This window comes from Amphiura filiformis, chromosome 13, assembly GCF_039555335.1.
Source record: "Amphiura filiformis chromosome 13, Afil_fr2py, whole genome shotgun sequence".
Lineage (NCBI taxonomy): Eukaryota > Metazoa > Echinodermata > Ophiuroidea > Amphilepidida > Amphiuridae > Amphiura > Amphiura filiformis.
In genome coordinates, this window is record NC_092640.1 from 17,414,179 (window position 1) to 17,429,545 (window position 15,367).

A 15,367-nucleotide genomic window follows, 5' to 3' on the forward strand; every position below is an offset into this window, starting at 1 on the left:
TTAAGGTAAAGTTTTTAAGTTACATTCATGCTTTTTTCATTCAGTTGTTTAAATTTTTTTAAATCTCTGTAAATTTGCAAAATTTTAGCATTTTTAAAGTTATTGAGTTTTAAGTTTTCAATGTGAAAAACTACTTGTGCAAAAATGTCCTAAGTATTAGCTCCATGGTGACAGTTAGGAATAGTGGCGAGGGACTCTCATACAGTTAGTCTGATATAGTCCCATATGTTAGGATCTGCAGCAGCCCCATCTCTAGAAGACACAGTTCTTTAACCTTTAACCTTCAATGTGCATACACAGTTACATAACAGCCCTTTGGTAAGTAAGAGCTCGCAAGAGACCAAAACTCATACCCAACAACACAGGGTTCATTGTCAAGATATCACTGATTGATGCAGGGAATAGAACCATGCATACAAAATGAGATTGTTGGATATTTAGAGTAGATAGGAAATGTTCAGAACCCACAAAACATAATGAGTTGATGTGTAACATTCAAACTTCTGGATTATTTGATATTCTTTTACTATTTGCACATTGGCTGCTTTGATAACTTTCTGGTGGCAATGACTTTTATTTCAAAAGTTTGTTAAACCTTAAATAAGCTTTCTAAAACTTCCTTTTCCTTTTAGTAAAGAACCTAAAGACCCAATATCCAGTGATTGTTAATGTTCTAAATAGTTCATGTAAATATCGCCAAATGCCCTATTTTGAGTAAGTAAGGCAATTTATAACAGAAAATGCTATACTAACAAATTCATTAACCCTAACAGGACAGTGTACTACAAAATAGTACTCGATATATGCGCTGTTCGTGCGTGCATCCCACGTGGTGTGATGACGCAATCACCCTAAGTGATATATAGGCATGGTTTCGCTGGCCAGCGAAGCCCAAGACCTGTGGCAAAGTGCCGCCGACCCAGTGGTTGGCATGCGAGGGGTCTCGGGTTCGAATCCCACCCAGAGCAAACAACTTCTTTCTTTCTTTTCTTTCTTTATTCCTTCCTTCTTTCCCTTCCCGTCGCCAAAAAGCCCTTAGGCGGTTAGGGTTAATGCATAAATACTAGCTTCTCTTGGTAAAATACTCCTCATTTTGTTGATGTTTTAAATGAAATAAGCCCCGGGAAGTAAGGGACCGTTCACAAACACTTGTAAGGGGGGGCCTGATGCAAAAAGGGGGGCCCTGAAAATGTTTGACCGTCCTAAGGGGGGCCCTGAAAAAAATGACCACAAATTTTCCTGGAAAAATTAAGTTTATATGCTTTTCTATAGGGTTGACCCATAATTTTCATGTCAAAAAGGGGGGACCCTGAAATTTTTGAGGTCTGTAAAGGGGGGCCCTGAAAAATTTTTGCGATAATTTTTTTGCATCAGGCCCCCCCTTACAAGCGTTTGTGAACGGTCCCTAAGCCTACATGTATCTTATAGATCCTATAAAGAGCCTCTACAATATCATATCTTCTCTGGCGCTATCTACCAGCAGTCTACTGTCTATTCCAGCTTCCATATTTACGCTACACGCCTCTTCTTGATTCTCACTCACTGGCCGGGGAGGAGGCCATGGCTGCCCCACTTTCACAAATTTGTTACGTTTTTTCTTCATAGCTATATTTCAATTTTGGAGCATATTTGTATTTTGGCCGCTCCCATATTTTGATGGTTATCCCACATTTTTCAACCTTGCTACAGCCCTGGTATATGTGACACGATCAAGGGTAATGAGTCACATGTCGGCAATTTTCAAGTTTTTTACATCATTTTCTGGCATTTTACTAATGCTACATTTGGATGCAAACCCCATCAAAATTGGACATTTGGTTACTGAGTTATTATCAATGGCTGAAAACAATATAAAACAGAATTTGAACACTGTTTTTACCAATATCTGAAAAACAATATTAGCTACATCCGAATCATACCCCTTGATAATGTCACATAATCAGGGGTGTGATTGGTGCTTTTTGAAAAAAACCCCAAGGCAATGAAATTGCGAAGCGGAGCGTGCGAAGCGGAGCTCTCGCCTGTTGCGGCGGGGGTCCAGGGGCCCGCTCAAGGGCCCCTGGTGGGGTCCAGGGGCACGCCTGGTCAGAGGTCGGTGAAGCCCCTGAAGCCAGAGGGTTTTACACACTTGAGCACCACTGGAGATGCAATTTCATGGGGTAAAATGCAAAAATGAGAAACTGTTAAAATACTTCACTTTATAGTATAAAAACATTTATTATCTGTGAATACATACTTCCAGTATCACATCATTCACATACAACACATGAAAAATTGCATCACCATTTTTGCACAGTACAGTGTGTCTATAAATCATCCAGTCAGGGTTCTAAGGAATTTTCATTTTAAAATTGGAGATTTTCTCATATCCGGAACAGAAAATTCTGGAAATGTGACATCTCTTTTTTTTTTTTTTTTTTTGAAAATCCGGATTTTTTTTTTTTTCTTAATCCCAAAAATCCGGAAATCCGGAAAAATCCGGAAAAATCACACCCCTGCATAATGTTACATTTCATAGATCTGTGGATTTATTGAGGTTGGAAATTGTGTGTCACTGGAAAGTCCAGCATTTTTCTGAAAATTTTGGAAGCAAAATCTTTGCCAAAAATGAAGAAGAGGCAGTACAATTGCTCGACATGTTCATCATAATTTAGTCATAATGGTCAGTAAATGTAGTGGTCAGCATGGTCAGTCATTCATTCTACTCTGGCCAGGCTGGACAAGCAGGCAGCATGGTTCATTAGTGATTCATTGGCTCAATAGAGATGACATACAAGGACAAAGCTATGAAATAAAATGAACTTGTTGTCATATGATGAGACCAATCACAGTGATATCAACAGATAAAATATCAATAGCTGCCTCGTGACATTAATGGCCATTTGGCTCCTTTCTTTCGTTCATGGAATCACAGATCGTATTAAAGGATCTTTGAAGGAATGGACATTTGTCCTGCTTGCATGTTGCTCACTCACTCGGTCGACTTCTGTTCAACGCCTACGATGGCTCTCCAGATATGTCTGTCCTGCATGCAGCTCCAGATTTCGTTTGGTTCCTGTCCAGTGTCCTCACACAGAAGATCTACATAGGTCTTGCTCGGCCGCCCCACACTTCTTTTGCCGTGTCTGGGTTTCCACAACACTAGGTCTGACACCACATGCCCTGTACTTCTTAAAACAGTGACCAGCAAATTGTAGTCTTCTTTTTGGGAGTTCTCCATACAGTTCTATATTTGTGGTATGTGTCCTCCAGCTTATATCAAGAGCTGATTTAAGTAGCCTGGTGTAACAGCCTTCCAACAACTTCCGGATCTTGGTTGTCACTGTCCATGTTTCTGAACCACAGAGCAGGATACTTTGTACTGTTGGCCTACTTTCTACTGTCGTCCTGCTTGCATGTTGCTCTTACAGTAAATGAACCCTAAGGTGGCCAAAAAAAACCCTGTTTTACGGGCCCGACCAGCCCTGATTTTGCGTTTTTTTTACGCTCCCTCCACACATGTGGAGAGAGGGTAATCAAACTGGCTGCGTAGGGGACTAACTCTGAGGCCGCACTCACCGTCCTAATCCAAAAAGTACGAGATATTTCATGGTGAACGATGCAAACAAGAATATGGGATGAGGTTCCCATTTAAAATGCAGAAGGTAAACCCAAGACTCTGCATGCCTTTCATCACAGATATTGGAACACAATATCTGTGCTTTCATATACCCACATTTTGAAAAAGGCCAATCCACAATTTAAGTCCACATGGCACATGCACGACAATCCAACAAAGAGCAATCACCAGCCCTCGAATTAAGGATCTGAAGGGGCACGGCAACTTTTTTAGGGCAAGTTGATAATTGCCTTGGATTTTCACTGAAAATGCAAGGCAGCACGGCAGTTTGTAATATTTCAAGAGGGCATCATGGCAACTGTTGAAAATTTAAGAAAGGCACCAAGGCAATTTCTCAAAAGTGAAAAAAACACACACAAACAGTCTGATAGATGATTTTATAATGAAGGGGCAGGGCTGGGGCACCAACAGAGGGCACGGCAAGTGACTGCCTTGGGTAAAGGACATATTTTGAGGGCATTACGGCAGTGCGGATGGGCACCCACGGCAAAATGCCATGGGTGCCGTGGGTTAATTCGAGGGCTGGCAATCACTTTACTTCAATGCCTAATATGGTGGAATCATAGACTGTAGAGTCTATGGTGGAATCAACAGTCTCTTTTCAGCCTTTCTATGATTTCAACACATGGCAGCCATTCAGCATCTAATACACACTGTATACTAGTACTCCTTTGTATACTTCTATGATGGACATGGACTTGTAAGACCAGTGTTGATGGAAGTATGTAGATGAGGCCAAGGTCTTCCTTCTATTCAGTGATGCCACACAGGTTAATTTCCAGCCTAATTGGCTATTGGGCTATTTTGCTTAACCCTAACCATACCCGTGGTTTTTGTGCTATCTGCATTGAGGCTGGCCTTCCCTTTTAAAGGGAATTTTTATTGTGCTATCGGAAGGGAAAGAAGGAACGAAAAAGGAGAGAAGATGAAGAAGAAAGTCACTTGGCACCCCCGGGATTCGAACCTCGGAACCCTCGCATGCCACACAGAAGATCCCCGGCATGTAGCTACACAGGTGACGTTGGCCCGGCCAACGATTCCCTGGGTATATGTGACTTGGTCTGATTGCGTCATCAAGTCCCGTGGAATGCATGCACGCAGAGTGGTTTTAATAGTGAGCTTTAGTGAGTCCTAGTTGGGTTAGGGTTAATCTACATTGTACAAATTTTAGAAAAATATTTTGCAAATTTTGCTAAAAAGACAATGAGAAATTGATTTCAAGAGAATTTTGAAAGAAAAAAAAACCTAAATTCTTAATCCAAATTTTCAAGGGCCATCAGTTAACCAAACTGGCTGAAAATACACCCTGACCCAACTAATTGGCTGAAAATGTACTCCAAATCTGCACATCCCCAATTCCCCACACCCTCAATTCCACAAAGAACCCTGGCAGCTCCATTTGAATTTTATACACCATCTGAGAAAGATTCAACATGAGTCTACCACAGATGGAGGGTGCCCGGGAGGGTGAGTTTCAAATAAAGTTGGTCAATGGGCTAATTCCATTTGAAATTCATACTCCCTCTGTGGAAGATATTTTCAAAATCTTCCACAGGGGTGGCATGGACTATAAAGGGATTAGTCCAATTTCGAAAGGTACATTGTACATGCTTCAAAAAAAGTCACTGCTCCTTGGGGGGAGGGGGTTATGGCCATATTTTTATTGGTTATTCTCAAATGGTTATTTCATAATCTTGGCAATCGGATTGTATCTGAACTGTGTGTCGCATATAGATATGTGCATAATATGTATGCCGACTATGTACAAGAACTCATGCGTCAAACAGCAGCGATCAAGCACACCGTCACAATGTTTTGAATGAACTGAAAACTATAGGTGGATTCACTATGAATGAAGACTCAGTGGATTCGTCAACTACATTGCACTGGTACCTGTGAACTTGATCAAAATGGTCACATAAGTACAATTTTGAGCTTGATCTGTTTAGGAAAGCAATGAAAGTATTGTTTAAAGACGCTGCTGTGTATTTATCATCTGATATAACACAGTATCTATACCATTATTATTATTATCACAGTGAACAACTTGGTGTTCTATGCCATTTCATCCTCATTGTTCCACTTAAAATAATGGTACCTACTGTAGTACTGTGTTATATCAGGCGATAGATACATGGCTGGGTCTCAACAAAATACCTTTATTCTCAGAATCGAGTCCCTGTGAAAAGGAAGCATAGTCAATCAAGTGGTTATCTACCCAATTTTGGCTGAATAAAATAGAAATGCCCAAATTTTAGGATTTTGGGTGCCTTACTGGAAATTGGGCTACTTGAGTGTTATCTGCCACCTCCTTGACAGGGTGTTTGCTGCATATTTGGGCTTGAACATATGGCAACCCTGTTTCTACTGCCCATGACAGTGACCCCCAGCAGAGAGTTATGTCTTCCCATGATGCATTGGTAAAACTCTGTTAAATCACAGACTGGCGCCCTCATTGGTCAACTGTCTGGGTTTAACGACCGAAAAACTTACAAATGTAGTAAAAAAGTGTCATACTTTTCTGAGAATCTGGGGGTCTGGGACTGCACAGCTGTGTCCAAATTGACCTATTGACCGTGTATGTTGTTCAACACATATTTTTAGAACTTCAGATCGTGATCCTGTCACAATGGCGCGCTAAGACACAGGCGTCGATAAGAAGTGGCACATAACCAAAATCGCGCAAGAATATTTTCAAGAGTCCGATACGATACGGACAGTATGTTTTACAGTTGCCACTACAAACATATCACAAATACCATACTATTCAACAAGCGTTTATATGCAAAGTGAATTTCAATGAAAAAACTCCCAAAAAGGAATTTGTGAAATATGAATTCGTTTTGAATTACAATATGGCGGTGCCTATAAAGGGACCACATGTAATTGGTAAATACTACAATTAGATCAGTATAAAGTGTATTTTTGAGCAAGAATGCGATTTATTTAGATAAATATATAGGCCTATATGAAAATTCTACTATAATTTGGTGATGAATTGGATGGAAATTTAAGTACCGTACTGACGCGAGTATAGTCCCACCTTCGAGTAAAGTCCCACCCCCAAAATGCATTGAATTTGTATGCATTTTGAAATCATTAATAGAGTATGACATGAGTACAAATTTATTCAAAACACATACATGTAGGCCTACAATATTTTTTTTTAATCAACCATGAATGATCCTAGCATTTAGGTCTAGGTCCAGGGACACTCCAAAGCCGAAAAAATTAAAAACAAATTTTTTTTGTGTGGAAATTCGAGTATAGTCCCACCCCCAATTTTGATAAATGTTCACCCCAAAACGGGCTGGGACTATACTCGCGTCAGTATGGATAGAATAGGATGCAATTTTGTGATTGTGACATGCCAGTTGTAAGCTTACTTATGATGCTTACATGCTACGGTATCTAGGTGTTTCATCAACAAAAGATTTGAATTTCAAGAACAAAATAGTTGTTTTTACTACAATAATATTACCACATAAATGTACAAACAAAGTAACACCCAAACACTTCACAATGTAATATTTTATTCTTTCAAGTACACACACCCACACCCTTTATTACACTGTCATTACCACTGATGGAACTAATACTTTTACTGGACTGTGAAAGTGGTAATTTTCGCATCACACTGCAATGTGGAGTCTGAATCTGACTTAACATGTACATTGTATGTATAGACCACTTGATATGTGACGTCAGTGCCCAGCAGTATGCGCACGCATTATGGCACTTTCCATTGTTCTTTGCCCTGCAGTATGCGTGCGCATCGTAGTTTGCTTAGGGCATGTGTATTTTAAATCTCCCACCACATTTCATATAGTACAAGAAAGCCATTGAACAGTAAAGCGGTTCGTTCGAGCATATCGAAAGACCAATCCCTTGCCTTTGTTGATAAACATTGATGTCAAGTGGTCTATAGTCTTGGACAGTTTTGGATCTAAGCCTTCAAAATACCGGCCCATCTTAGACCCGGGGGGGAACTTCTTTGAAAAAAATTTACGGGGATGTGCCACGCAAACGTTTGGATGCTGACTTTCTCTATACCTACTTTTTGCTGTTTTTGCCACCCATCAGTATACCAATTTTTCACAAAAAACACCCAAAAAGTACCTATTGCACTAATTGGGTGTTTTTAGGGGCACTTTTGCCTCAATTGGGGCGCATTGGTCTCCACTGAAAACCCACTCATCGATATACCAAAATTGCTGAAAAGGTACCCCAAATACCTTCAACCAAGGAGAACCCCCTCCGGGATCTAGAAACCACTGTCTACCTGAACTTTCATCCAAGTCAATTTTACTTGAAAAGGCAAGCAGCGAGAAGGACATCACAAGGAGAATTGGCTTGGCCATGGGCATCATGGTACTTTCTATAGCAGCCTATGCCTCTGAAGCTTGGACAATCAAAAAACGTGATGAGCAGCGACTTCTGGTATTTGAAATGGCTTGTCTCAGAAAAATCCTGGGTGTTACTAGAAGAGACAGGATTAGGAACACCTCAATCAGAGACACCCTTGATTACCAGTGCACTGTAATGAACAAGATCCGTGCAAAACAGCTGTCCTACTATGGCCATGTGAAAAGAATGCCTCCATCCAGATACCCAAAAATCGTACTAGAAGGAAGGATCCCAGGGAAACAACCTAAAGGAAGACCCCCAATGCGCTGGATGGACAACATCAAAGCAAACTGCAGTGCAGTGGGAATCCAATCCGTAGTAGAAGCCGGTCGGATAGCAAATAACAGAGCTGAGTGGCGAAGCATAGTGGCTAGGCAGCTATCTCCAGGACCTACCTGTGTCATGGGAGGAAAGCTTTAAGTGAAGTGAAGTGAAGTGAATTTTACTTTACTTGAGAGGGGGGAATTAGCCGCACTTTTACCGAACAGGGGCATACCGGAACAGAAATATTGTTTGCTGACAAAAAATGTTCATGATTTTGTTTCACCTGTATACTTGAGAATCTCAAAATTGGGGCTGTGGTAAGGATACAAATTGTTTTGATGATGTGTGAGATTTTACTACCATGGCATGAGATATTGCTACCTTGCCGTGAGATTTAACTACCTTGACGTGATAGTGTGAGAAGGTACCCAGATGCGCCAAACTCATGTTGAATACACAAGAGTTGGCAACCATGGGATGAGGCTGCCAAAAAGTGTCATATTACCTCTGAAAACTTATTATCAAAATAGGTGGCAAACAACAATAATTGTTACCATGCATTTCCAAAAGACCAATTCTGCTTTTTATTTGCTTCAAGTTCACTAAACTATCATAAAAACATATTCTTGCCAGTTTTCATTACTCTGCCAGTTTTCAAACAGATTTATCAACATAAATATCATTTTAATAAACAAAATTAAGCTTTGATAAATACACCACTATTCAAAGTATATTAGCCTATGCAAACCTATAGCACAATATCAGGGTTGCCAGTGCCAGACTTTTCAGACCAAAGTTGGCAAAGCAGCCCAATTTTGGCAAGGCACCATGACTTTTTGAATGTCAGATGTGCAGCAGACATTTGAAAGTAGACCAAATAAGGCACATTTTCTGGCAACACTGCCTATCTTGTTCAGAATCCATTCGTTACACTACACGCAACATGGAACACGGATAAAAGATGAATTTACCTGCAACACAGCAACTCAATACAATACCAGGGGCTTCAATCAAAGTTAAATGCATCATGAACTTCAAAGAATTTTTATTATTTCTGTTATTTTTTATTTTTTATTTTTTTTTTTGAGATTGAATTGATTCCTGGGCATAGATCTAATGTGATCAACAAGTTGTGGTGCGATTATTCTCAGGCATTATTCAATGAGCTCCATTACAAATAGTGGATAACATCATACCACTGACTTCTTACCGGTACTCTGGGTATGAGATTTGATCCCCAAAGTATGTACATAAAGCCAGGTTCTATGTTACCCAGAACTTTGACTTGAGGATTGTGATACTTGTATTCTTGACAGAGTTTTAATGATGGTGTATTCACTAGTGATCTGCACAAATCTGATCAGCACAAACCTAAATTCCTTTGAAATAGGACAATCTTTGCTTATATGTACAAAACAACATATTAATCATCCAATTCAAAGCCAGAAAGTGCCAACATCATAGTGGCACCTATCCTACCTAGCACAAAGAAAACTGGTCAGCATTCACCCCTTGCATAGCCATTGCTGGAATTGACAAGAGATATGAGAAAGAAAGAGGCATGTCTATGATATAACTGATGGTTCAATTCAAACAAACCCTTTTTCTGATCTTTGACGTTTTTGACACCCTAAACGATGTATGCGCATACTTCGCTGCCTGTGAAAAACTACCCTTTTTTCATGTTTTTTCACTCTAAACATGCTAAATACAAGTGCCCCTGCCCCACGAACCATATAGATTCAAAATGCACAACTTCAATGAATTAACAAAAGTCAAATGTTTTACACCAAAAACTTCTACAAAAACTGAAAATATGGTTATACACTCATTCAGTACATCCAATGTGTGCAAGTGAGTAATCCAGGTTAGGGGATGACTAATCCAGGTTATAGATGCATTTTTCAGAACATTGCGGTGAGAAGAGTGACATCAATTTAAAGTGGCTTTGAATCACCTTGTTATAAAGGCTATTAGTGTACAATTTACAAATATGTCAGGTATATTAACATGACTAACCAGGCCAGTAACCTAAAGAGGACTGCTATACTTCAAGATTTCACCACAAATCCTGGATCTGTGATTTCATACACACCCCCACCCCTTACATGTTTTCACCGACAACCGTGGACTCGTATTGTGTGTGTGTGGTTGTTAACAGTGAAACCGTGGACCCACACACACAGACATATCATAATCAAAACATGGACTTCTGTGATATTTCACCACTAACCGTGGACCTGATATTACACCTACGATTTAGGACCCTACCCCATATGCAAAGTTATGCTGTATAGCACCCTCTGCCGCTGTCTTACGACCGTGGACGTCCATGTTTCGCAGTGTGTGGTTTTTCACTACATAAGTGTGGACTCAAAGTCCATGTTTGTAGGTGAAAACAAATGCACCCCTACCAGTACCCACATTTACCCTCAACTGACAACATCCCCAGTTGGCGATGAGTTTCCCAATCTGTGTATTGAAACATCCTCAGTTGATGGTAAGATTTCAAAGTTCACATACAAATGAGACCGTTTAAAGGCCAACTGGAGTGAGTACCCCCTACATGTATACCCTTCTTGTGTTTTACCACTAAAATGGAACCAGGGCAGTGCTGTACAGTGCAAAAACTGATTGAGGAGCCAATGGCTCCTAGCTTTATTAATTTAGGTGCCCAAATTTTGCTCGTAAAAAATCTGAGGTGCCAAATGAACAGCCACGTGTGTTGAATGTTCTGTACTCAGTGTTCGTTTTAAGTGGTAATCCGGGCGTCCTGACGGCCAAAATTGCCGTCGGATTACCAGAAATTCACTGCCGGTTAGCCGGCGGACGTCCACATATTTTTCACCATTACAGTGTCTGAAACGATGTCCTACGATTCCTCATCAAAATTAATTTAAAACGTAATTATATCTCAGTTTTCCCAATCAGTTTTCCATGATTTTAAAGCTAAAATCGCCAACTAATTGAAATAGTAATTGTTCGATAAAGTCAATTTAAAATCATTAAGCTTACGCACGGTCGTGTATGGAACATGATAACATCCATCCCGGAAGTCTTCGTATTTCGCTTTCACACCGCCGCATCCCCACATACCTAGTTTGGGCTCGATTATAATTAGTGTGCACTGTGCAGATTTCTTTTACTCCGTACTCGTACTGTGTCTTTGTGATTGTGTTATTATTTCGTTGACCTTTGGCCTGTTAGAAGGAATCTGTAAATGATACACTACACTGAACATCGCCCACGCATAATTATGCTTGTTTGGAACTGTGCCTTTGAGGTCGTGACAGTTTGACAGCAAAAACGTTGTTTCAACGTCGCCTCGCACGTGCGTTGAGAAAAAAATGGCGAAGCAAGTTTCAATTCGGAATTTCTTCGTGGGCGGGACCCGTGGCGAAGAAACTAATGCTTCTACTTCTAAATCTAAGAAGAGGGATCTGGATAGAGATCTTTGGGGGATAATATACGGATGACCAAAAATTTTGGCGGATGACCAGATTTCATGGCATGGTCATCCGGCGGATGACCAGATTTTTTTCCTTAAAACGGACACTGTCTGTACTCAATCTACATATTCCCATTGAACGCTACATACTTCATACACAGCATGTAGAGTGTAGACCTATATGTTTTCCAGGAAGTCCCCATTGAGACATCATGATAAATGCATATTCATAGCATACATGTATTCGTACTCTTGAATGCTACATTACATACATGTTTTGTTTTTGGCGATTAAAAGCTTCAGCAGTTGGTCGCCATTGGCGCCAGGGATTGAATATTTAGTCGCCATCAGCAAAAATCTGGTCGCGAATGCGCCTAAAATGGTCGCACCGTACAGCACTGAACCAGGGATATCCCCCTTTGACTGTGTATCCTGGATTACCATTGTCTCATTTATGTCACAGGAAGATTTGGGAAAATGAGTGTATGTACACAAAACGTGTGTTGTACATGTTTAATAACTACACATCAAATGAGGACCATGCACACGATTATCAAAGTTCGGCCAGGCACTGCCTGTGATTTCAGTTGCCACACAGAGGACATTTTCTACCACTTTTTGCGACCTGCAAATTATATGTAATATTACAGGCAACTGTCTGGTACCAACTAATATGACTATGCTCAGGGGTGGTGGAAGCCCCTTGAAACTGCAGGGACTGTCTTTTGGAATTTGCAGGAGAGCATTGAATAGCTCTTCTGGAGCCTTCAAGGAGAGCTGTTACATGTAGGAGCATTTACAATAGAATGTAGGGAGAGAACGGTCAACTAAGGAGAGCTAAAAATCACTCTCCTTGATCAGATTTAAGGAGAGCAGTAGAGAGCAACTGCTCTTGCTCTTCTCAAAAGGCAGTCCCTGACACTGCTGCTTTTTGCTGAACCATGAAATGGTATCAGCCTATAAGTGTGAATGTTACTAGCTTACTTACTAGCTTACTTACTAGCTTACTGACTAACCATTTGGTCTGAAATGGACATATCTCTAAATGCCACAAAGGTATGACCCCATGAGTGGTGTCATATGAAAGAGGAAAACATAAAGAATATAATAAAAATATTTCCAAGCGTCGGAGTTCATCCAGGGGTCACAGGGGTCAAAAAGGTCATTTTAACTGAAAATGCTCGATTGAGCTTAAATTTAAATGCAATGATCGTTGTGACATTCTAAACATGTTTTAAACATTTAAAAATTTATTTAAGGTCATTAAGGGGTCATAAAGGGGTCAAAGGTCGTGGTTCTCAAAATGCTCCAATTGAGCTGAAATTTAAATGCAATGATCCTTATGACATTCTAAACATTTAAAAATATTTTAAGATTCATTTAAGGTCATTAAGGGGTCATAAAGGGGTCAAAGGTCAAGTTTTTCGAAATGCTACGATTGAGCTCAAATTTAAATGCAATGATCCTTATGACATTCTAAACATCTTGAAAATATTTTGAAATTCATTTAAGTTCATTAAGGGGCAATAAAGGGGTCAAAGGTCAAGTTTACAAAATGCTTCAATTGACCTGAAATTTAAATGCAATGATCCTTATGACATTCTTAACATGTTTTAAATATTTTAAAATTCATTTAAGGTCATTAAGGGGTCATACAGAGATCAAAAGTCAAGTTTTCAAAATGCCAGCTTCTCACAATATACTGCCAAAGCCACATGGTTCAGCTATGGTGCGGTTATCGCTCTAGTTAATGAACAATAGGTATAGGAAACCCATACAATCATCACAATTTAACAATTAAACCCCTGAATTTTACCAAATTCTGTTTCTTTCCTCTTCTTTCTCTTTCAGATTTTGTCTTTGCTCTCCTTTATAGAGGGGGGTAGGGCAATTGCCCCCTGCCCATGCTGCCCCCAACTATGCTGGTGGGGAATGGAACAGGGGACGTGCCCATGATAGCATCTGCTTGTATGTGAAGTGTATTCTGGTCAACATCTGAGGTTGAAGGTGCTTCATAGTTTTTGCAAATATACATGTAGGATCTGCTTGAAAGTGCTCTGCGAAATATGAGTTAAAAGGTTGTTTTCAAATTTCCTTGAATATTTAGATAATTCTCAATTAGAATACAATATAAAAACTAGACAAAGAAGAATCTTGCAACTGATCACAAAGTTGCAACCCAATTTGAGGACCCTCCTGTCAATAAACAAATTTCCATACATATGACAAGGCATGGTGATATAGCCTGGGGGCGCTTTGTTTGCGCACATAAACAGGCCGGCTTTGATCACAGTACCCAGCTACTTAACTACACACACATTGACGAAGGCTACAACTTGGATGCAATATTGTAAATGACTCAAATTTTCACGACCCATATCTTTTGCAAATATGACAAAATTATATGAAATTAATTTTCAGCTGCAATTCAATTTCACCGGGAATTTCACCTAGAACTCTCCAGCCAATACACACACCCCATTGGGGAGGGGTAAATAATTTTCACACACTTTAATCCCCTTGATGTTTGCAATATTCGGGCAATTACGGTACTGTAAAAATGGTAATTTTCACGTTTAATATTCACGCTTTGGCAATTTTGATCCATTTCATTTGTTTTTAAATTGCAATACTAATCTCCCACACATTGAACTTAAGGGGGTACTACACCCCTGACCTGTTATGTGTCTATTTTTGCATTTTTCTCAACAATTATAGAGCATTGTTGACAAGTAAGATATGTATATTATAGGGGCAAGGACTACAACTACTGCACTGGAAATTTTATTCCAGCACAGACAGCAGTTGTGGAGTTACAGTCAAAAATGAGGGAAACCAATATTTTGATCAATAAATCAATAACTACTTGCCTTGAGTTGCTGAATTTTCAGTGCAGTAGTTGTAGTCATTGCCCCTATAATTAATATACATATCTTACTTGTCACCAATGTGCTATAATTTTTGAGAAAAATGCAAAAATAGGCACAAAATTGGCCAGGGGTGTAGTACCCCCTTAATACACAAAAGGAATATATTCCTGTGTTGTTATTTTCGCAGTAGCAGCTTGGAATGCGAACATTGTGAAAATAAACGTAGCACAAAAATATCCCGTTCTTAAGTTATATTGTCGAAGCTGATAATCACATCTTCCCATCATACCTTGTGCCAGAGCATATCAAAATTATAGTTTCCCAAAGTAAGACAATTATTGTCGACTATGAGGTTTGTGGTAGTAATTTTGCGATGTATTACTGACCTTGAAGATGTTCTACAAATACTGACCAGCTTACAAGGACGGAAATATATAGGTTCGGCTCTTATGTTCAGGCATGAAAAGTGGCCATGACAAAAAATACTGAGCACCTTCTGAGTGCTCTCACAGCAATGAACATTTACACTGTATGGGGCACACCGACACCGCCTGGCTAATAATTATTTGGTGCAGCAGAGACACTAAAATGAATACACAGGATCGATACACGGGTTAGAAAATGATGAATATCTCCCATAAATGAATTTTTTTCAAGAAACCAGATGTGGTCTCATACACTTGAAAATATGTGTTGAACAGATATAATGGTCGCTAGAATGCGCTTTGAAAATTGGCCGGCTATTGTGAGTAGCCTTAG

The 15,367-nt window shown here is 39.8% G+C and overlaps 1 protein-coding gene across 1 annotated transcript in view; it reads right to left on the bottom strand.

Moving 5' to 3' along the window:
• The window catches only part of LOC140167455 (probable nuclear hormone receptor HR3), a 124,418-nt gene extending 116,432 nt beyond the window's left edge, over positions 1–7,986 (bottom strand). The window contains exon 1 of the mRNA XM_072190762.1: positions 7,855–7,986. Within this exon, the coding sequence (XP_072046863.1) occupies positions 7,855–7,986 (132 nt within the window). The remainder of the gene's footprint in view (positions 1–7,854) is intronic.
• Positions 7,987–15,367: the final 7,381 nt, after the last annotated feature.